Raw genomic sequence first — 21718 nt, 5'->3', positions numbered from 1 at the left:
GTAGGACAAATTGTGTTTAAAAGTTGGCCTGAGCAATAAAATGAGCTTTTTAATTATTGTAATGTAATTTTATATCATATTGCAGTACACATTATATATTTTATTCGGAGAAAATTTAAACAGTGTGAAATGCTGGGCTCATATATGTGTTTTCCGATCAGTCAATTTAGCCTCAATAATGTAATTACTGGTATGTTGTAATTTGGTATGTTTCTGATAATGTAATTTTATATAGTGGCTTTTTATGTGTTTAGGCTTCGCTGAAATCTCGCTGCATCTGGTCAGGTAGTGATTCAAAGTCAGAAATGCCCATTTCTTCTAAACTGCCCCTCTTCAGATCCATTTATTTTATTAAATTTCTCTGCAGAATTTATTTAGTTCTACTCCATAAATGTCACTGCCTGTACTATATCCCCAATAGTACAATAAATCAGTCATTAAAGAATATGACATGCTTTTTTCATGAAGTATATTAACAATATTTAGCTTTTATTCTAATAGACCCTATTGAAAGAAAAATTCAGGTTCTCAGGAAAATCGCCGCTTATCAATTAATTGTTAATCGATCGATAAGGTAAACCAACTAATGATTAATGGATTAATTGATAATTTGCATCTCTAGTTAAAACATTTTTTCAATCACACATCTAAAAGTGCTCATTATTCCCTGCAAATTGAGGTATCAGTGTTTCCGCTGGTAAGGATTTGCCGTGGTGCACCACTACAGCAAAATCCTTGCTGCCATACCATACATACAGATGACACACCATCACACCAACAGATCAGTTCCACAGTAAACACCGGGTGTTTCATCTTTCTACTATAAATAGTGGTGAAAGGGCAAACAAAAATGTAGTAAGGCTATCCATCCGATTCTGCTAGGCTAGCCCCATTAGTGTACAGATTACACCCATTTTGTTTATTTGAATTTTATGTTGGAATTGTAGTTGAATTCTCTCAGTGGTGACACTAAAACATTTGATTGGGAGATGAGGTACCCAGATACTGAACCAGTGCGGGTTCATATGACAGATGGAGATGAGAGATTATGGACCACCATAGCGCTGGCGACTCAGCCCTGGATTATCCCCGTGTCACCTTTTGACCTGAGACACCTCCCAAAGCAGCCTTATCACTCCATCACGTACTGTTACGTCAGTGTTTAACATTAGAAAAATTCACAGTAAATTGTCTTATATACTTTGTTATAATGCTAGGGGGACATTGTGCCTTTTGAACTCAGTGTTTGCTTTAACCGGTCAATTGAAGTAAAAATTAGGTCATAGGTGTGGTGGGGAAAAACACATTAATCAGAAAGAGAAATGTGAAAATCCTTTTCTGGTTTCAGACAAGTTGATGTGGTCTCTGTTTATCAAAATCTACATGAGAAGATCCTTATGCAGTCTTTTGTCATTTATTGTTTAGTTCTCAGTTCTCTTTTTCTTCACAGCGGGCTGGTACCCGGCGACGTTATCATGACGATGGTATCTCAGATGAGGAAATTGATGGACGAAGGATGTTTGATCTGGAGGAGAAAGTCCACAGTCAGAGGTTTAACTCTGACCGTGTCATCCGCATGGAAGGAAAAGGTAAGTACTCAGTGAATTCTGTCAGGACTATGACTAGGGCTGGGCGACATAATGATATATATCGTTAAATCAATTTTTCTCAATAGAAAATGAGACACGCTCAATACAATTTTGATAGAATTAATTTGTCCATGTTTTGACAGACATAAGACCAGCCAGTCATAATTAAGTAGCACCGCACCAAACCAATCACGCTAGAGCCACGTCAAGTTAGGTTGACGCGCACAGCACAGGTGTAAGAGCAGCACCAGCACACATACTAATGTTTGGGCTGCAGCGGGAGGTAATGAGTGTTCCCTCGGGAGAAAATTTGACCAAGAACTCGGGCAATCGGGTTATTGAAAAGTAGGGGTGTAACGGTGCAGTCATTTGTACTGAACCATTTCAGTTCGGGGCCTTCAATACAATATGGAGGTGTACCCAACAAATACATGTAGCCTATGTGAAGAACACAAACACTCGCCTTTCCACAGGAACCTTTTTGGAATGAAGATTTTATTTATTTGGAGTTGACCAACAAATGTAATGGTCTGTTTTGGTCTGTTTTTCTCTTTTAAAACTTGAAAGTTTTTGCCTGCTGGTCAGACTTTTATTTTAGTTTTAAATATATGTACCTGTTTTATTGATATGAAACAGTTGTATAATGTTCTTCAGCACATCTGTCATGTTCAACCCCTGACAGAAAATAAGTCATATTTAAATCAAAAATAACCTTCTGATGTCTTCACATCTGACTTATGAGTAACGGAAAAATTAAGCTTGACAGAAACAGTGATTTGATTTATATCGTGATACATATCAATACCGTATAATATGAAAATAAAATATCATGATATGATTTTTTTCCATATCACCCAGCGCTAACTATGACACAAGGATGTGGGAGGATTTGTTGGTGTCATTTGTCTGTTTTTCTTTCTTAGATTTCACATACGAGTTTGTCCAACGAGGGGGGCTGAGAGATCCAATCATCTTTGACAAGCCTGCTGGATTAGGAATTAAGTAAGTATCCTCATCATCTTCCTCTGCTTTCACCTTAGTGCTTTTCCTCTGGCTGTGAGAAATGCATAGCAATGACTTTGAGTAGAGTGTGAGGTAATTTCACCGAACTGCACTGAGACACAAGTCGTCACAGTCACAAGGAGAACATCATTACAAGTGAACAGTGTGTGCAACATTTTAAAAAGTGTGCTTACAAGATATAAGTACAGCCTTTTTGAGATTTTTTTTGTTTGTTTGTTTTCGTTTAATACTTGAAAACTGATTAAATGGAGGAGCAAATGGCACCAGCAGGTGCAAGCTGGGTCCTGTTGTTTACACAGTGAATGCTGTGGTTCTGATTAATATTTGCAGAATTGTGCTTTGCTGTTTCTCCTCTCCTTTATAACAGCCTTTTTAACAGATGTCTGTAAAATATAATCTGAGTGAAACATTTTTGTTTTCACAGGATGCCTGACTCTGACTTCAGCGTCAATGATGTCAAGTTGTTTGTTGGTAAGACTCGAACATTAAGTATACACTTCACTTCTTTCATAAATTGTTATCCTGTTAATCAAACAGTAGTAAACGGGAGCAAAACTAAAGCAATGAGTGTGTTTTACAATTGTCGTTTGGTAAATGATGCCAAGAACAAAATAATTGTTGCTGTACATTGTCTTTTTAATCAGCTTTGGCTTAGTCTGTTAGAGAGGAATACATTTTTTTTGTAAGACACTGATATGATATGCACATCTAAATCCTCTTCCATTTCTCTCCACTCTCAGGTAGCAGACGTATGATTGATGTAATGGATGTGAGTACTCAAAAAGGAACCGAAATGTCCATGGCTCAGTGGACACGTTACTATGACACTCCACCATCTCAGAGAGAGAAGCTCTATAACGTCATCAGCCTGGAGTTCAGCCACACCAAGCTGGAGAATCTGGTTAAAAGACCTACCACAGTATGTGGACATGCTTCACTAGAACAAGATATGAGCGAAATGCAGAATACGTACCTTCTTCCTACTTCTCAGTCTTATATTTGCATGTGTAGGTGGATCAGATTGACTGGGTGGACAACATGTGGCCTCGTCACTTGAAAGAGAGACAGAGAGACTCGACCAACTCGATCAATGACATGCAGTATCCCAAAGTGCAGAAGTAAGTCTCCATCCATCTCCAGCCTGGGTTACTCTCCTCTAGAGACAAATATAAAAAGGCATTCCTTTAAATTCTTTTCTTCTGGAAACAATCATTAATCGTCCTCTCTGTGTGTAGATACTGTCTGATGAGTGTCGAGGGCTGCTACACAGACTTCCACATTGACTTCGGAGGGACCTCTGTCTGGTACCACATACTGAGAGGAAGCAAGGTGCCAAGTTTGACAACTCTGTATTTCATTGCATCATAGCCTTGTGTTTCTGGTGCATTGCTTTTTTAAAGGACACTAAAACTGTTGTACAGGCTGTCTGTTTTTATCTCACCGGCCATGAGCTATTGTGACGACGCTGTGTCCAGCGTCTTTGTCATCATTGTCTTTGTTAGTAATTTCTTCAAACGTTTTCTCCAACAAAACTACTATTTGGATTCATTTCAATTTTTTTTATACATCTTCCTTTGGAAAATGTTCACAAAGTTTGTTCACAGTTCTGAGACATTTTGAGTTGTGAATTTTTTCTAACATTGTGGCACAAGCTGTCAACCTCACAAATTCAACTTGTTATTGATTCTTGATAAAACATGCCGGTGAAATACTGGGACATTGGTAGTACAGGGATGTTGGTAGTATCTTTAATCTGATTAAAATTCTACCAAATTTTGCGCTGGTCGGAAGGTTTAACCGGTGATGAAAGGTGCAGAGATTGTTTTCACTAAAGCTGTCTTTGTCTTCAGGTGTTCTGGCTGATCCCTCCCACCCCGCAGAACCTTGAGCTGTATGAGAACTGGGTGCTGTCAGGAAAACAGGGGGATGTTTTCTTAGGAGACAGAGCATCTGACTGCCAGAGGATTGAACTGAAACAAGGCTTCACCTTCATTATACCCTCAGGTTTGCATTATACACTCATGTTGGGATGAAAGCTGAGCTCACCCACTCATTTCTGTCAGTTGAAAATGGATCTCCTCTCCTTCCCAGCCATTTCTCTTCCTTTTCTACTGCTCATATATGCTGCATCCAACCAGTATTTTCCATTTCAACAATATCTATATGGAAAATGTTTAACAACCAGTATTTTCTATTATCATACAAAGTCTATTGAGGAATATTACGTTTTCTTTTTTGTCATTACTTACTCCTCTATTTTTGTTGCTTGATGAAAACTAACACACATCCCGGGAATGTATGATTTTTGGTTCAACAGTAGTGTTTATGTGTACTTGTAATGGGTATGTGAATCATAACTGATTTATTAAATGTTTCACTATTAACAAATGCATGTTTATTGGATACAAATTTGTCAAATGCCTTATTTATAACAAATTCTGTTTTATCCGTAACATGATACATAGATTAAAAATTATGCACACTAAATTGCTGGTTGCATATTCTGTAATATGCTGCTTGAAGTGAATTTTTAAGACCCGTGAGGTGTTTTTTTTTTTTTTTTTTTCCCCTTTAAAGGAAATTCTTGTTCACATTCCTTTAGAAAATTATATCCTGTATGTTTTTTAAAAATATGTTCTGTGTAAATAGTGAAATGACATTGAATCGTGTATGATGAGGGATGTCCATCAGTGATGTAATGTTATAAATATGTAGAATTATTGGATGAATCCAGTTAAACCGTTTTCCGTCATAATGGTATATTAATGTGTCTGTGTTTGTTGTTTCAGGGTGGATTCATGCAGTCTACACCCCTGTGGACTCCATGGTGTTCGGAGGAAACTTCCTACATAGCTTCAACATCTCAACTCAGCTTAACATCTGTAATATAGAGGATCGAACACGGGTTGGTGAAAACAAACAATCTGACACAAGCTGGAAATCCCAAAAGGTCATTGATTTTTAAATGAGTAGTAGGGCTGCAACTAACGACTCTCTAGTCAGATTACGAACTGCAAAAAATAACAACAAACAATGGCTCTTATTATATTCAGTGCAGCAATATAATACTGTAGCATCAGACTGGACATGAGAAGGATAGATGTGGGTTTATTTCACACTGGTCAATTTATTGGAAGAACAGTATTGGTTTGTGTCTGCTGTAACCACACCGAAATAACAAAGAAAAATAATTGGGAAACTTAGCTGCTGCCTCCCTTTCTCTCTCTCTATCTACTCTCTTTCTTCCATCACGCACATCCCTCACATACACCAGCTCACTGGCTCCACCCCCATACCTTTCTCATCCACTCACATATCCAGCATAACCCCATACGCACTCAATGCATTAGACAGTAACTGCCGAACTTCTAAACAGTATCAATAACGGAACAATCACTGCAGGGTCGATACAATACATTTCATGTTTAGACTGAGTCAGAGCAATATTGTGTTGCAGAGTACACGTCTACTTTTTCTGCAAAAAGCCATCCATGGCTCTTGTGTTCTTCTTAACGCTGCATAAATGTAATGATGAAATTATTAGACAAAATGACAACATCATTCTTTAAACTGTCATGATTCTTTACACACACAAAGTAATAGACTCGCTATTAGCACAGGAGCTAATTTTTTCACGATGTTTATCTAAATCTTCCAAAGCATGTTTCCTCTGTAAATGCTCATGCCTAGTTGAAGTGGCCCCATGGTACACCAGGCTCAGTTTACAAATTTGATATGTGACCGTTTTCTTGGTTGTGTCACATACAAAATGTTCCCAAACTTTGGACGGTGTTTCTCATTGCCTCACTTCAGCAGTCTTTTACCCCTGCCGGTCATTAGCGCGCATCCAAGTTTTGGGAGAAGTAAGATGTCTCACTCTGGGCTACTTCAGTTGGCTATGTTGAAACATTGTTTAACATGGGATGCAGGTTGTGGGAAACACACAGTGATGTCACTAACAACCCGTCGACTACTTAATTAGTTGTTGACTAGTCGTTACAGCTCTAATGAGCTTTTTACCAACAGGAACTTGGATGCATTATTCCTGATGGAGACGTGGCAAAGGGATGGGGAGTTCATTCATTTAAATGAACTGTGCCCTCCTGGCTGCTCTGCTGTTGGTCAGCCCCGGCCCTGTCGCCGGGGCGGTGGCCTTGCTGTAGTGCACCAAGACAAATACATATGCAGAGGGATGAGCACCGATGACTTTCCCTCATTTGAGTCACAAATGATCAAGATTGGCTCGTCCAGTGTGTTTTACTGTTTCTTAATCTACCGTCCCCCTGGCCCTGCTGGTGCCTTCTTAAGCGATTTCAGTGATTTCCTTACATCAATAATAAAACTGGAGAAGGTTTTAATTCTTGGGGATTTCAATCTGCACATCGATAACAATTCATCCAGCCCAGCAATGGAACTTTTAGCCATGACTGACACTTTTAACCTCAAACAACATGTATCTGGCCCCACCCACAAGAAAGGACATACCCTGGACCTGGTTTTCTCATTGGGCTTACACGTCACAAATGTGTGTGTTGAGGATGTCCACTTGAGTGATCATTGTGGTGTGTTTTTTGACTTATGTGTGCCTCTTGAGCCCAAGCCTGCACCTAGAAAGGCCAAGAGGAGGATCATTACAGAGTCCACAGCCCAGGATTTCCGTGCCCTGTTTAACCGTAGTCTTCTTAATGAGTGTCCCGATGTTGATGAGTTTATCCAGTGCTTTGCCACACACTGCAGCTCTATTCTTGACCAGGTGGCTCCCGTGAAAACTAATGTCACTCGTAAGTGGTCTTGTCCCTGGATAAATGAAAACATCTTAAACCTAAGGAGAACTTGTCGCAAAACTGAGCGTCTTTGGAAATCAACCCAGTTGGAAGTACACAGGTTACATCTTAAAGATCTCATAACCTCATTAAATAAAATGATTAAGGAGGCAAGATCCAGCTACTTCCACAAACTTATAGCCACAAGAAAAACCCCAAAGTAATCTTTGACACAATCCAGTCCATTGTGTCCCCTGCTGTCCCTGCTGCCCCTGTGCTCTGTAAAGCTGACAGCAATGACTTCCTAAACTTCTTCACAGACAAGATCAGGGATATTAAACACAATATCCCACCACCCTCTGGCCGTCTGACCCTATTTGATCCCCCTCTGCAAACCTGGTCCTCTTTCGACCCTGTGACACTGGAGGACATCTCAGCACTTTTATCCAAAACGAAACCCTCCTCCAGCTCTGCAGACATCCTCCCCCATAAGCTCCTTGTCGGTGTCTTTGACACTATTGGACCATGGGTCACAAAGTTTTTTAACCTGTCGCTCACAACTAGTTTGTTTCCCAGCTCCTTCAAACAGGCCATCATAGAACCTAAACTAAAGAAAACCACACTGGACCCCACAGACTTCAAAAGCTACAGGCCCATTTCAAAGCTCCCCCTATTGGCCAAAATCCTTGAGAAAGCAGTGTCTAAACAACTTACAGCTTTTCTAGAGACACACCAGATCTATGACACTTTTCAGTCTGGGTTTAGACAATGCCACTCAACAGAAACCGCACTATTAAAAGTGTCTAGTGACATCCTGATGGCGGCTGACTCCGGGAAATCCACGGTCTTGGTCCTGCTAGATCTCTCCTCGGCCTTTGACACAGTGGACCATACCATAATGATTGAGAGACTGAGGGACCTGGTAGGGATGTCAGGTCATGTGCTAGACTGGTTCTCCTCTTACCTGACCGGCAGAAGCTTCACTGTGTCAATAAACAACTTCCAATCTGACTCAGCGGATCTACTGTGTGGTGTGCCCCAAGGCTCTGTCCTGGGACCAGTCCTATTCTTACTCTATGTCCTCCCACTTGGCCACATTATCCGACAGTACAGTGATGTCTCCTATCATCTATTCGCGGATGACATCCAGATATACTGCTCCTTTAACTCCTCTGAGCCCCACAAACTGAGTTCCTTAATCAACTGCTTGTCAGAGCTGAAGCAGTGGCTAAATGATAACAGCCTCCAGCTGAACTCCAGCAAAACTGAGACCCTCATCATTGCCCCGGATAGTGCAATCCCAGGGATCAAACATCACCTTGGAGACCTGAGTTCCTCGGTAAAGACAAAACTGAGGAATCTGGGTGTCATCTTTGACCAGGACATGTCTTTAGAATTCTACTCCAAACACCTAGTCAAAAACTGTTTCTTCCATCTACGCAACATCTCCAAACTCAGATCTATGGTGTCCACAAATGAGCTCGAGATGACCGTTCACGCTTTCGTATCTTCTCGCTTAGACTACTGCAACAGTCTGTTCACATGCTTAAACAAGAAGGAGCTGGCCCGTCTACAGTTTGTCCAGAACTCTGCTGCCAGGCTCCTGACCCGCACAAACAGGAGAACCCACATCACTCCCATCCTTAAATCTCTCCACTGGCTCCCTGTTCTATATCGTCTTCATTTCAAAATTCTTGTGCTAACTTTCCGGGCCCTACATGGCCAGGCCCCTGCATACATTGCTTCCCTGATCCAGCCCTACAGCTCGACTCGTAGCTTGAGGTCTTCAGGACAGCACCTGCTGATGGTTCCACGGACCTGTTTTAGCACACGCGGTGACGGGTCTTTTAAAGCTGTGGCACCACGTCTATGGAGTGACCTGCCTCTACACCTACGGTCCATGGACTCTGTAGAGAGCTTTAAGAAACACCTCAAAACCCTCCTGTTCAAAAAGGCTTTTTAGTCTCCCACCTGACCCAGGGACCACCACAGACTGATTACACTCTATGTATTCATCATAACGTACTCCATGTGTCATCCCCCCCCCAGTCTCTCTATATCTCTATCGCTCTCTCTTTTCTCCTCCTTTACTCTCTCTCTCTCTCTTTAACCCCAACTGGTCAAGGCAGACAGCCATCCTTCAGGAGTCTGGGTCTGCTCGAGGTTTCTGCCCGTTAAAGGGAAGTTTTTCCTCGCCACTGTCACCAATCACAAGTGTTTGCTCCTGAAGGATTCTGTTGGGTCTCTGTAAACTTAATTTGATTCTGATTTGAATTGATAAAGCACTTTGTGACTCTGTCTGTGAAAAGTGCTCTATAAATAAAATTTACTTACTTACTTACTTACTTACTTACTTACTTACTTACTTACTTACTTACTTAATGAGTAATGTATGTCTTTTCTCCACTGCTGCAGGTACCAGTGAAGTTTCGTTACCCTTTCTATTATGAAATGTGTTGGTACGTTTTGGAGCGCTACATCTTCAGCCTCACAAAGACCTCCTACCTTACACCAGAGTTTCAGAAATACTCCTTGGGCATTGGTAGGAACACATAGATACAAGCTAGAACAAATGAATGATTGGCTTGTTTGTGTGTTCAGTTATAGAAAAATTGCATGTCTTTACTCAGGTCTGAAAAAACCACCCAATGTGGACCCATCCAGTGAGCAGGTGAAGGAGGGCAGTTCCAGTGATGAAGATACAGAGCAGCAGTCAGACAAACCAGGGGCTAAAGTTCATCTGACTCCCTTTGAGCTGGAGGGTCTGTGGAACTTGCTGGGCAAATTGGAGACCCTGCCCTCTAACAAGAAGTGTGTCCCAGCAGGGATACACAATGCCCCGGCACTCACTACACACATCAGGGTGGGTGCACAATGAGTTTTATTTCCTCAGACATAATCCTGACCGTATGATTATTTTTCTGTGTTGACTTAATACATTTGTTGTTCTCTGAAACTACAGGCACTACTGAAGGAGCATGCTAATGACAATCCCAAACTGTCCTACACAGGAAAACCCATCGTCAAGTGGCCAAAAAGGGTAAGCAGCCACATGGGAAACAACAGCACTGATGTCGTACGGTGACTTACTGATTTTACAAGTGTGATCTATGATATTGGTCTGTTTTTTGCAATTATTTCCCTTTTTTTTCCCCCATCAGCCATCCTGGTATCAGCCGCCTCCTCCACCACCGCCTCCTCCTCGTCCAAAACTGGCCACTACACCTATTATCCCACGACCTCAGAAACCGGCCTCTTCTATGTCTGTGTTGAGGCGTCGCAGAGTTAGGTAATGAGGCATATGTACTATAAACATTGTAGCATATTTTGTTTACCCAGCCAGTATTTGAAGAGTCAGTTTTACTTATTCATAGTATCACAATCACAGCTTTTAATAGAGACCCGGCTATTGTAATTGATTCTAGGTTTTTATTTGAGGAAATGTCTTATATTAGATTTTTGCATTTTCATTGAGTGGATATGCATACAGTTTTGTTTTGTTTTGTTTTTTAGTTAGAGCAGTTTTAAGCAATTTAAAAGAATTGTTAACCCCTTCACACAAAAGAAAATGTGATGTGTTTTTCCATCAGCTTCTTTTCAAATAAACTACACTGCATAGGAAACATTTCACATGACTATAATAAATGGAGCAGAATAAGCAGAGCTTGTGAACCAGCTCTATTTTTAATGGCAAAGACACCGTAATCCTTTGGTTTTCCTGTCAGTACACACACTAGCAGCAACATACCAGCTATATTTACACACGTTTTTTGGAATATATTGTACAGGACAATACTGGAAAAATGTTCTCCACTAGAGGTGGAGACAGCTGATTATTCATTTGAGTTACATGTTTGCAACATCAGACTTTATTCAACAAAGGTCCTTCCATTTTCTGTTTAGCTCATTAACTCTTCGAAAAAGACAAAATCAACTCAAGTTGGTGTAAAACCTTTTGTTTACTTTTTCATCTTTTTTCATGCTGTACTCCTGAATGCACATAAAATACATTTAAGGAAAGATGAGATGAGAGTTGTGATTCTCTTCTTCTCAGATGCAAGCGCTGCGAGGCCTGTATGAGACCAGAGTGTGGAGACTGTAATTTCTGCAGAGACATGAAGAAGTTTGGAGGACCTGGAAAGCTTAAGCAGACCTGTGTGCTCCGACAGTGTCTTTCTGTGAGTCACTATTTTTGATCTGTCAGTGTAACAGATAACATATCTGTCTGGGTCTAGCTTCTAACTCTGTCCCCTGTCTTTGCAGCCTGGTCTTCCTCTGTCTGCTGTCTGTGAAATCTGCAAAGATCCTAATCAGGAGGACAGCGGTGACCCCTCCCTCACTCTGATGGAATGTTCCAATTGCGCTCAGATTGTTCATCCTGCCTGTCTTACGGTATGAAACATTATGCATGCACATTCAATGTCTTTACTAGGGTTTATTTACTGACATTGAAGCTGCATAACAGGAAGTGTACAAGTCAAAAAAAGAAAAATAGGTCTCCTAATTCATTAAAATCCTGTACTTGACAAATTTTGAGAACTGAAAGTAGAATTCCCTGAAACATATGTAGAAAGGCCTGCCACGGAACAACTGTGTCCAAGGTTTTCTGTTGTTTCATGTCGTTTACCTCCGGTTTTAGATTCTGATCTAGGCAGGAATTTTTTTTTAAAACCAAAAGACGGTTCCTGCTGCACAAGCCCTCAGCAAATCTGACCTGGTTCTTGTGCTTCCATCTCATCCCATACATTAGAATTAATTCAAATGCTGGTTTTATTTATGAGCATTTTATATGTTTTAATAGGAGGCCAGTATTACATTAGGATTCTGTAAGCCGAATATATTTTTTGTCATTACTAAATGGGTAAAACAAAACTCAAATTGTGTTTGTACCTCTCTGCTTTTACACCAAATATGCTCATAGTTCCTTTATCAATCTTTCACATTTTTGTTTCGGACTGTAAAACATCTCAATCTGTCTCTGTAGGTCCAAGGAGAAGGTGTAGTAAATAAAGATCTGCCTAGCTGCTGGGAGTGTCCAAAGTGTGTCCAAGGAATCACTGACCAAGAGGTACGTAATGTCCTGTAAACACTCCAAGTCTCAGAGTGTCCTACACCTTCTCTTGTATGAATGTATGTTAAATCCAGCTACACAGTCTTAACAGCTCAAACACTGGCGCTCTGTAATAACGTGCCGTATGCACACACACTTGTTGTAGTGTGTCAAAGCTAATGGGTATTATATGTCTCCTGTCTGTTTGTCATTTAAACTTTTGATTTCCGTTGCTTTATTATTTTCTGTTTTATTTAATTTGAATCCGTCAGTCATCAGGCAGCGATGAATCTGCCGGCCCCCAGCAGCACATCCGTTCCCGCGGCCCCCTGGTCCTCAGGCTAGGCCCCGGGCCCTCTGCTACCATAGGGGGTCCTGTGGGTTCCCAGCATGATGGGGAGGTGGTCCGTTGTGGTTTCTTCCCTCCTCCTCCTCTTCCTTCCTGCTCTTCTTCCTCAGCGTCACTTCTCTTGGTGGCGGCCCCTCTGCCCTCTCAGCCAATCAGCTTGAGACTGGTGAGAGGTGCCGCCTACTCTGCCAACATCCATCCGTCTGTCGCGTGCTCCCCCTCCCTTATTTTCCTTTCCATCTTCTTTAAGTGAAGAGACACAACTTCTGCTCTGAATTTACTCTTAAAAAAACAAATTAAAATCTTCATTTAAATCAGGGGTGTCGAGCTCATTTTAGTTCAGGTTCATCATTCGGCACAGTTTGACCTCCAGTGGGTCAGACCAGTACGATACAATCATAGTAACATACAAATAATGACACATCCATAGATTTCTCTTCTTAAATTACGTGACGAAAACGTTTACATATACAAACCAGCCTTTAAAAAATCTGAATAACCTCAGCAACCATGAACAAGCTGAAATGTCATTAGAAAAATTATTGCTATTTTAATAATATTACGTGTCAGTTTATCATTTACACATGTGCATTACAACTTAGAGATCACAGTGGATCTACAAATACACAAAACATTTAGTAACAGGCAGAATATTATTAGCATCACACTTACTTCTTTTCAGACATTTCAGGTTGTTCATATTTGTTCAGGTTTTTCACATTTTTGTGAAAGTTTGTAAATGTTAACCTTTTCATGTAATTTTCCACCAAAATCAAGAGAAAAAATTGGAGTTGTCATTGTTTGTTTGTTGTTATGGTATTATGTTATTGGACTAACCCACTTGAGATCATATTGGTCTGTATGTGGCCTCTAAACTAAAAAGATTGTGACAGATTGTCAGTATCTCAGCGTAATCTTTGCATTTCACAGATTTATCCAGCGGGCCGGATTGGACCCTTTGGCCAGTTTTGGCCCATGGGACGTATGTTTGACTTCCCTGGTTAAATGATTTTGTCATACTTTATACAGGAGTCGTTCCTCTTCACTGTTTGCTGTTTTATTTTTCAGGCTGTTATCAACTGTGCAGCTTTCTCTTACCCATACTTTATTATTGACTTTATTTTACCAGTTTTAGACTCAGTACAATTGTCAGTGTGTGCACCTTGTGTTTAGCAGTTCAAATGGAATCTGTCTGATCAGTCAATCACTTATGAGCTTGTAGAGAATTTTACATGCACTTTACAGCTGTTTTCTGTCAGTGTGTGCAGCTCTATGGATTAGGTCAGTAGGGCTGTGTAATGGTAAGAATCATTACATGTCATGTTACAGCAGGGGTTTCAAAGTCATTTTAGTCCAGGGGCCACATACTGCCCAGTGTGATCTCAAGTGGGCCGGACCAGTGAAGTAATAGCCTAATCCAAAAATTTCTCATTGTTATAGTGTGAAAGTTAAATTACATTATAAAAATGTGAATAACCTGAACAACCATGTACAACCTGAAATATCTTTTGGAAAAAACACGCACAATTTCAATAATATTATGTCTCAGCTTATTATTAACACAGTGGATCTACAATTAAAATTGCACTTCAGAGACATTTCATGTTCATGTTTGCTCAGGTTATTCACATTTTATTGTAACAGTATAATTTGTAAATGTAAATATTTCCATAATATAAATTTACTTTTTCCACTTTAAAAGCATAGAGAACATTTGGTGGTATTATTTATAAGGTATTATGCTATTATTTTACTTGATATCACACTTGAGTTGTATGTGGCCCCTGAACACCCTTAACTATTAATATTGTTAGTGTAATTTTTACACTTGGCAAAAATCCTTCCCGCAGACCATTTGGCGGGCCACTCTTCTTATGTTTGACACCCCCGTGTTACAGGGGTTGTAATGTCTCAGTCTGGACCGGTAACCTGTGTCAGTAGTTTATAATACCACCATATGCATGAAATCTGAGGGAAAAAAAATAACTTTACTCAGTAATGGTAGTAATATCTACATTGTTATTTTTTTACAGTTGCTCTAAGATCTTAGATAATAGTGGCGCATTTTATTCAGTCTGAAGAAAAAGAACATTTACATATGTAGTAAAAAAAAAAAATGCCACTTCTGTTACTGCATGTAAAATATTAATGAAAAAGTAGTAGCATAATAATCAGTGCATCATCCCAGTAAAGTATATGAATAGTCCAGTGATACTGTTTTGTCCATTAGAAGGCGGTTAGAGAAGCTGACACTGACAATAGTCTACTGTCGCTCTGGACAATGAAATGTTGCTGTGACACTTTACACTGTCTCTCTGTCACTTGTGTTCACTGATTCCTCCATCACTGTGGTGCAGACTGATTTTGGCAGTTTTAAGAAAGTAAAGGGTTTTGCTTGTGTGCCACTGCAAGTCCTTTTTTTTTTTTTTTTTTGCTGTGAGATAAAAAAGTACAGTGATATCTGCTCATATCAGAGGTTTTAACAGTAGCTAAACCTCAAACCTGTAGGAATATCCTTCATTTTTCTGCTTTGTTTTGTCAGGGGTTACAACCTCTTTTAAAAGGTGGTCAAACATTTTACTTCATGGTCCATATTCTAACTAGAAAGCTGTAATAATGACTATCAGAAAGTAATTTAAAGAGTTGTCAAGTGAATGGTGGACGTGTGGGTAGGTCTTAGGGCTGCGCGATTAATCGATTTTAAATCGGATTTTTTTAATCAGGATGATTTTTCAAAAAGGCAAATTGATTTCATCTCTCACACCTACAAGCTGCGTGCCTGTGGGCTACCGTAGGCTCCTCCTCCTATCTGTGAAAGCGGTCTTTCACAGAAATCTGTATAATGACCACAGACCTTAAACTGTGATGAGCCCACAGTAGTGATACCAATGTAAGCCATGGTTTCACACACAGATCCCCCAGTTCAAATATTACTACATGGGGTTCACTCATCTTACATTGTCCTGCATGGATCCTTACCGTACCATCTTCTTCCGATCTGGGTCCGGGTTGTGGAGGCAGCAGCCTCAGCAGAGTAGCCCAGACAGCCCTCTCCCCAGCCACATCCACCAGCTCCAGGGGAATCCAGCGGTGTTCCCAGGCCAGCCCAGAGATATAATCCCTCCAGCATGTCCTGGATCAGTCTCTCCCACACACGAATCCCCCAATTTAAATATAACAGCATGGGGATTACTCGTATTACGTGGTCCACGCTCGTACGCATGCATGACTGATGCCTGTCACTGACTTACATTGGTGTCACTTCTGTGAACCCATCACGTGATACCATCACAGATTTGAGGTAGGGAGTAGTGCCTTGCATTGCTGGCTGCTCATGAAAACGACATGCTGACTTCTGTTGTCTTTTGTAGTTTTACCCAAAAATCGAAAAGTTTTTAGAGGAAAAAATCTGGATTTTATTTTTGGCCAAAATTGTGCAGTTCTAGTAGGTCTTCTCATCAGTTATTGTGTGTTTGTCATAACATTTGTGTAATTAATATATTTATGTACTGGAAGTGGTAATAGTTAAACGTAAAACATTTGTATAAAAATCCACAAAATGCTTTTCATCTCATATTTTTTAGGCTTAACAATTGATGATGAAGAGGATGAGTGGTGCATGTTCTTAAACAGTTAACTGACTCTTAATTTCTTCTGTAAACATTTTTTGAGAAAATACTGTAAAAATGTTGATAGGAATAAATGTAGTGTACAGAATGGTAGTCACTGAACACCATTTCAGCTGCCAAAAACAAGCATTTTCATTGAGACGCCATGTATTGCCAGAGTTTATGAAATTTGGCTGTCAGTTTGTGAAATCCTAGAGATATGAATTTAAGTTCCTTTGTGTTTTGTCTTTAACAGTCTAAAGGAGAGAGAGGAGACAGCCTTCCTGGGGTAAGTGGTTAAGATTTAATTGAAGCTTTTTTTCTTTATGTTTCTCTATATTTTTTTGGTGTTTTTATAATCTTACTTTAAACTTCTTCTGCCCATTCCATGTTTGTCTTGTTTACCTTTCTTCTTCTATCTCTGTTTGTTTTTCCTTTCTGTCTTCAGAAACGCAAAGCAGCTTCGCTGCTTGATGCGCGTATGGCTAAGATTTACCGTCGGCAGAGACACAGCCGCGATGGAGATGAATCTGCCAGTGATGATGATGATGATGGTTTGTCTGGCTTTAAAAATGATCCAGATGCACATTAGTGGGTACTGACAGTTGGGTTTTGGAATGGCTCATTTAGTTGAATCAGTAGCTAAGAGTGATATGGCTGGAAACCCATACCTTTAAAAGTTATTTAGCTCAATACACAAAACTAAGTTGAAGTGTTTCCCTATAAAGAAGATGATTCATAGCATTGAGCCCATTTACATGCACGCTAAAAAGCTTATCACATTATTCAAGTGATCAAAAGGGTCTAACAGTACAAAACAATTAAAGTTCACCACAAACATTAATTTTAGAGTTTGGTTCAGTACATTTCCAGTAAAGCAGACAATTCTGGCACTGCTGCATAATATCAGAAATGAATTGTTTGGATGGCGAACCTTGCTAGCCTACTACACTGAGCCTGTTTACATCCATACCAATACTCTGATCATTACCTGATTTCTGGAGTTATCAGATTACTCAAGTTATCATATAAAAAGGATAATCTCATAAATTTTATCAGACAACAGCGGTAATCTGATTATGAGAAATTGGATTAACACACCTGGATTAGTCCCCAATACTCCGATGTCTTCCTGCATGTATACAGGTTAATCTGATTTATTTCATTCTTTTATATCTGCGCATTTGTAAACACAATTAAAATCATAGAAAACGGACGTTATTTAGTCAAACATTAACCAAAAACAACAGGAAGTTTAGTTCTACCACCACTACATACATACTCTGAAAGAAATCCGATAATGGACTGGAGCGTCTCAACCAGGGATCTCATTTCTGAAGTGCGTGTAAATGCGTTAGATCTGATTATTATAATTATCAGATTACTCCCACACTGGATTTTTATGATCATTTAAACAGGCCCCTTGACGTTGTTTGTAGTTTTCCTGTTGACTTCTTACACTGATCATCTCATCCTTGTTCCTGTCTCTTGATTTTTGTAGCTTCTCAGAGAAGAAAGATGACGCTACAAGCACGAGCTGGAAACAACCAAACCAGGAGAGGATTTGGTGCCAACAGGAGAGGGAATCTGGTGAGAGGAGGGTCTTCTCACAGAGGAAGCAGAGGAGGGATGATGACTGCTGGTTCTTCATCCATGCTCAAACTAAAGCGAGGGGCGGGCATGAGGGAGGGAGGAAAGAGGGGAAGGGGCGTGAGGTTGCGAGGAGGCTCCAGGGTGCAGCGACGAGGAGATGATTCTGAGGAGTCGGATGAAGATGATGACGATGATGATGACGAAGAGGAGGAGGATGAGGAGGACAGCGAAGAGGGGGACAAAGAACGACGCCACCGTCAGCGTAGGAGGAGACGCAGGACTGATGATGACGATGACGATGATGAGGACGAGGACAGCGAGGAGCAGGACTTCGACCCAGAGGAGGAGGAGATGGACACACTGGAGGATGAAGAAGAAGAAGAGGAGGAGATGGAGGAGGAAGGACGGTGGGATTCAGACCCAGAGCCTCCTGTCCTCCTGGTGTCAGATCTGAACGACGAACTGCTGAGTGGATCTTACCTGACTGTCACTCTACAGCGCCCCCACAAGGCAAAGAGACAATCTGGTAAGAGGGATCATTTACAGATGTTCAAGCTGTGTTATCAGAGAGGGCTGAATAACGTGTGTGGATAAGTTAAAACTGATGAATGTGAAACCTGCTCATATTAATACCACAGTTACCAAACTTAAGAGCATTACAACCCAAACTGAAGTGTATAAACCTACCTGGGCCAAAGCTTCAATCAGAGCTCTGAACAGTGATCAATACAAGGGACTAGGAACAGGGTTTTTATACCCCCACCTGTCCACCCCAGAGGGCGGGGGGTATGTAGATATACCAGGAATTCTGTCCATCCGTCCGAGATTTTTGTCCATCCACTTTTCAGACACTATTCACCTGATTCTTTTCAAATTGGATTGCATGTTCTTTGCCATTAGGAGAAGTGCAGTGCACAGTTTGATAACTGAATTTAAATTTGAGTATTTTTTTATAAATTTCAACTTAGACAATTTGTCCAACCCACTTCTCAGACAATACTCACCCAGTTCTTTTCAAATTTCAAGCATGTGTTTTTCTGTATGCTTTTCTCTCCCTTTTTTTTATTTTTTTATTTTCTTATTTTTTTTTTACAAATGTTTGAAAAGATTGAAAGTTAATACTCAAAATTAATCCCTGAGTAGGCAGAGGATCAGTGAGCAGAAGGGGCAAAGTGTTGTGCAACCTAGTGGGGGTATTAATAAGCTCTGCTTACTTTTTCCACTTGTTTATATTGACATTGAGAGCAATTGTATGTGGCTATGAGCAAAATAATTATTGTCAGTTACTGTTCACTTTGCTCCAGACCAGTATGTTTAAAATGTGTTAAAGTACATTATTCCCAGTAGAAATCCTGGCATGTTATTGTTTTTTAGGCTCCATCGTTCCAAAGCTTGAAGCAGCCATGGGTCCAAGGTCAGGCTCAGTGGGTGCTGGTGGTCAGCAAAGCTTCATCCAGAGAAAGACTGCGCTTTCCAAACCTGTAAGGCTCAAGAACAGTGACACGACTGACGGCGTAAGTCCAAGAGGGCCTGGCAGGTACAGCACATTTTATTACTTCACATTTTTCTCTTTTTTTTAGCTGTCTTTTGTGAATGATTGTTTTTCTGTCCTTAATGAATGTTTTTTTAGTGGTTTGATGTTTTGAGTATTACAGTCTTTTTTGACCTTTTTTTAAAAAAAAAAAAAAAATGTTTTCCCTAAACAAAAACAAAAAAAAACAACTTAAATTCTAAGAAAAACTGAAATTGGCTGTGATTACCTGTTGCATGCATTTATATATATATTTGTCTGTTGTGGTATGTTTTCTACATGTGAAATTTGTTTTTATCTTGTAGGCCACGTCTGCGAGGTAACCAAGGCGAGCGAGATGCAAGGGATCGCTCTGGCTCTTCGTCAGAGGAAGACGAAGCAGCCACCGCTGCGTTGTCAACCCTCTCTCCTCCATCACTCCTTTTGCTGCCGTCCTTTAAGGACGTTGGAAATGAGAAGGGAGGAGAGAAGGAGGTGTGGGTGTCAGTGTTCAAATACCTGAACAGACCGGAGCTACTGGCGTGTATGACCGTTTGCAAGGCCTGGTACAAGTGGTACGTTCCATACTGTCGGTGTGTTTTACAGACGGGGCACAGGAACATGATCTGACCTAGAGTGTCTGGGTCATCGGGCTGAACGTTTGACAAGGGTTGAACAGAGTCTGTGAGTTCACCAGTAAACCCTGTGTTCTGTAGGAGCTGTGACAAACGTCTGTGGAGCCACATGGATGTGAGCCGCTGCAGCCCGCTGAGCAACCAGGCCCTGGCAGGCATCGTCAAACGGCAGCCCACATCCCTAGACCTGTCCTGGACGCCTTTGGCCAAGAGGCAGCTTAACTGTCTACTCACCAGGTTACCAGGTACCAACACACACTGCAGCCACTAGTGTAGACGCACCACTGACTACTTGTCACTGATGCTTATGCTGGATTTCTAGTCCTTACAGCCTTCAAAATCATTTCAAAAACTAGTGTGAAACAAATGGCCCCTAATATTAACTGACTGCTCTGATAGATTTTGACTGGGCTGCACAGCTTGTGTATTATATGTGTATTGTATATGAGCTGATGCGAACTCTCACCCAACAATAGTAGAAATAATGATTAAAATATTTTCTTACAATGTTACTGTTATGTATGTTTACCTTGGTGAATTCTGACTTACCACCTGTTGCTGCCTGCTTCTTTGAGATTATTGTTTGATATTTTTGCTTTCATTTGATAGAGGTCGTGAAGAGATCAGATGGCGCTAACCGGCATCCACACTGGGGACTCGCTTATCACATCAGAGCTGCCCCAAAAATAATGAATCTCCTGCATTTTGCAATGCTCAAAATCTGAACTTCTATTATTTATATGTACTTGTGTCAAATGGGCAGTCAGTAAATCATAAAAAAATCCACCAACAAACATCTGTTATCACTCATTAGTGTTCTGTATTTACATCAAGAGGGTCGACCCAGTATGAATGTGAGATGGATGTTAAATTGTATTCATAAAGGTCTGAAAACATCTTAGATTTGACTCGTTAAAATGTCTAGAAACACCTTTTTGGTATGCTAACCCTTTGTCTTTATCTGTCCACCCTCTTGCTCTGCAGGCCTGAGGGAGCTGAGCATAGCTGGTATGTCCTGGGCCTGCCTGTCGGCACTAGTTTCTCCCACTCTGCCTTACCTGCGGCTGTTGGATCTCCGCTGGTGTGAGGGCGTTAAAGATTCACAGATTAAAGAAATCATCACCCCACCAGGTCAGGAGCAACTCTTAAAACTACAAGTAATGTCTCTATAAACCAGGGGTGTCAAACTCATTTTAGCTGAAGGGCCACATAGAGCCCAATAAAATATCACATGGGCTGGACCAGTAAAATAATCAACATAATGTATAAATAAAGACAACTCTAAGCTTTTTCTATGTTTTAGAGTGAAAAAAGTAAAACTAAATGATGAAATTGTTTATATCTACAAACTATTCTTTTAAAAAAAATTGAATGACATGAACAACCTCAAAATCCTTAAGAAAACTAAATGCAATTTTAACAATATTATGTCTCATCTTATTATAACACAACTTAGTGATCACAGGGATCACAAAGGCACAAAACATTTAGTAACAGGCTGAATATTGTTAAAATTGCACTTATTTCTCTGAAGACATTTCAGGTTGTTCATATTTTTTGTGGAGGGACAGTTTACATTTTTGTGTAATTTTCCCTTT

General features: G+C 40.4%; 1 protein-coding gene across 6 annotated transcripts in view; it reads left to right on the top strand.

The window, feature by feature from the left end:
• The window catches only part of kdm2aa (lysine (K)-specific demethylase 2Aa), a 29674-nt gene that overhangs the window by 1435 nt on the left and 6521 nt on the right, over positions 1 to 21718 (top strand). For 2 of the 6 annotated variants that reach the window (XM_030133108.1, XM_030133094.1), the window contains exons 2-23: positions 1451 to 1589; positions 2513 to 2591; positions 3037 to 3083; positions 3353 to 3531; positions 3624 to 3730; positions 3848 to 3941; positions 4463 to 4616; positions 5402 to 5562; positions 9791 to 9917; positions 10006 to 10238; positions 10338 to 10415; positions 10537 to 10664; positions 11430 to 11553; positions 11639 to 11767; positions 12360 to 12443; positions 16636 to 16671; positions 16831 to 16936; positions 17884 to 18501; positions 19350 to 19512; positions 19812 to 20060; positions 20202 to 20365; positions 21105 to 21251. In XM_030133108.1, coding sequence (XP_029988968.1) covers positions 1451 to 1589; positions 2513 to 2591; positions 3037 to 3083; positions 3353 to 3531; positions 3624 to 3730; positions 3848 to 3941; positions 4463 to 4616; positions 5402 to 5562; positions 9791 to 9917; positions 10006 to 10238; positions 10338 to 10415; positions 10537 to 10664; positions 11430 to 11553; positions 11639 to 11767; positions 12360 to 12443; positions 16636 to 16671; positions 16831 to 16936; positions 17884 to 18501; positions 19350 to 19512; positions 19812 to 20060; positions 20202 to 20365; positions 21105 to 21251 — 3346 coding nt within the window. Of the gene's footprint in view, positions 1 to 1450; positions 1590 to 2512; positions 2592 to 3036; positions 3084 to 3352; positions 3532 to 3623; positions 3731 to 3847; positions 3942 to 4462; positions 4617 to 5401; positions 5563 to 9790; positions 9918 to 10005; positions 10239 to 10337; positions 10416 to 10536; positions 10665 to 11429; positions 11554 to 11638; positions 11768 to 12359; positions 12444 to 12697; positions 12941 to 16635; positions 16672 to 16830; positions 16937 to 17883; positions 18502 to 19349; positions 19513 to 19811; positions 20061 to 20201; positions 20366 to 21104; positions 21252 to 21718 lie in introns of all 6 variants that reach the window. The other 4 variants (XM_030133125.1, XM_030133134.1, XM_030133117.1 and 1 more) reach the window with 4 other exon arrangements.

The sequence above is a fragment of the Sphaeramia orbicularis genome, chromosome 1, assembly GCF_902148855.1.
Source record: "Sphaeramia orbicularis chromosome 1, fSphaOr1.1, whole genome shotgun sequence".
Classification (NCBI taxonomy): domain Eukaryota; kingdom Metazoa; phylum Chordata; class Actinopteri; order Kurtiformes; family Apogonidae; genus Sphaeramia; species Sphaeramia orbicularis.
The sequence above is the reverse complement of the archived record's forward strand: the minus strand, read 5'-3'. Positions and strand labels throughout refer to the sequence as shown.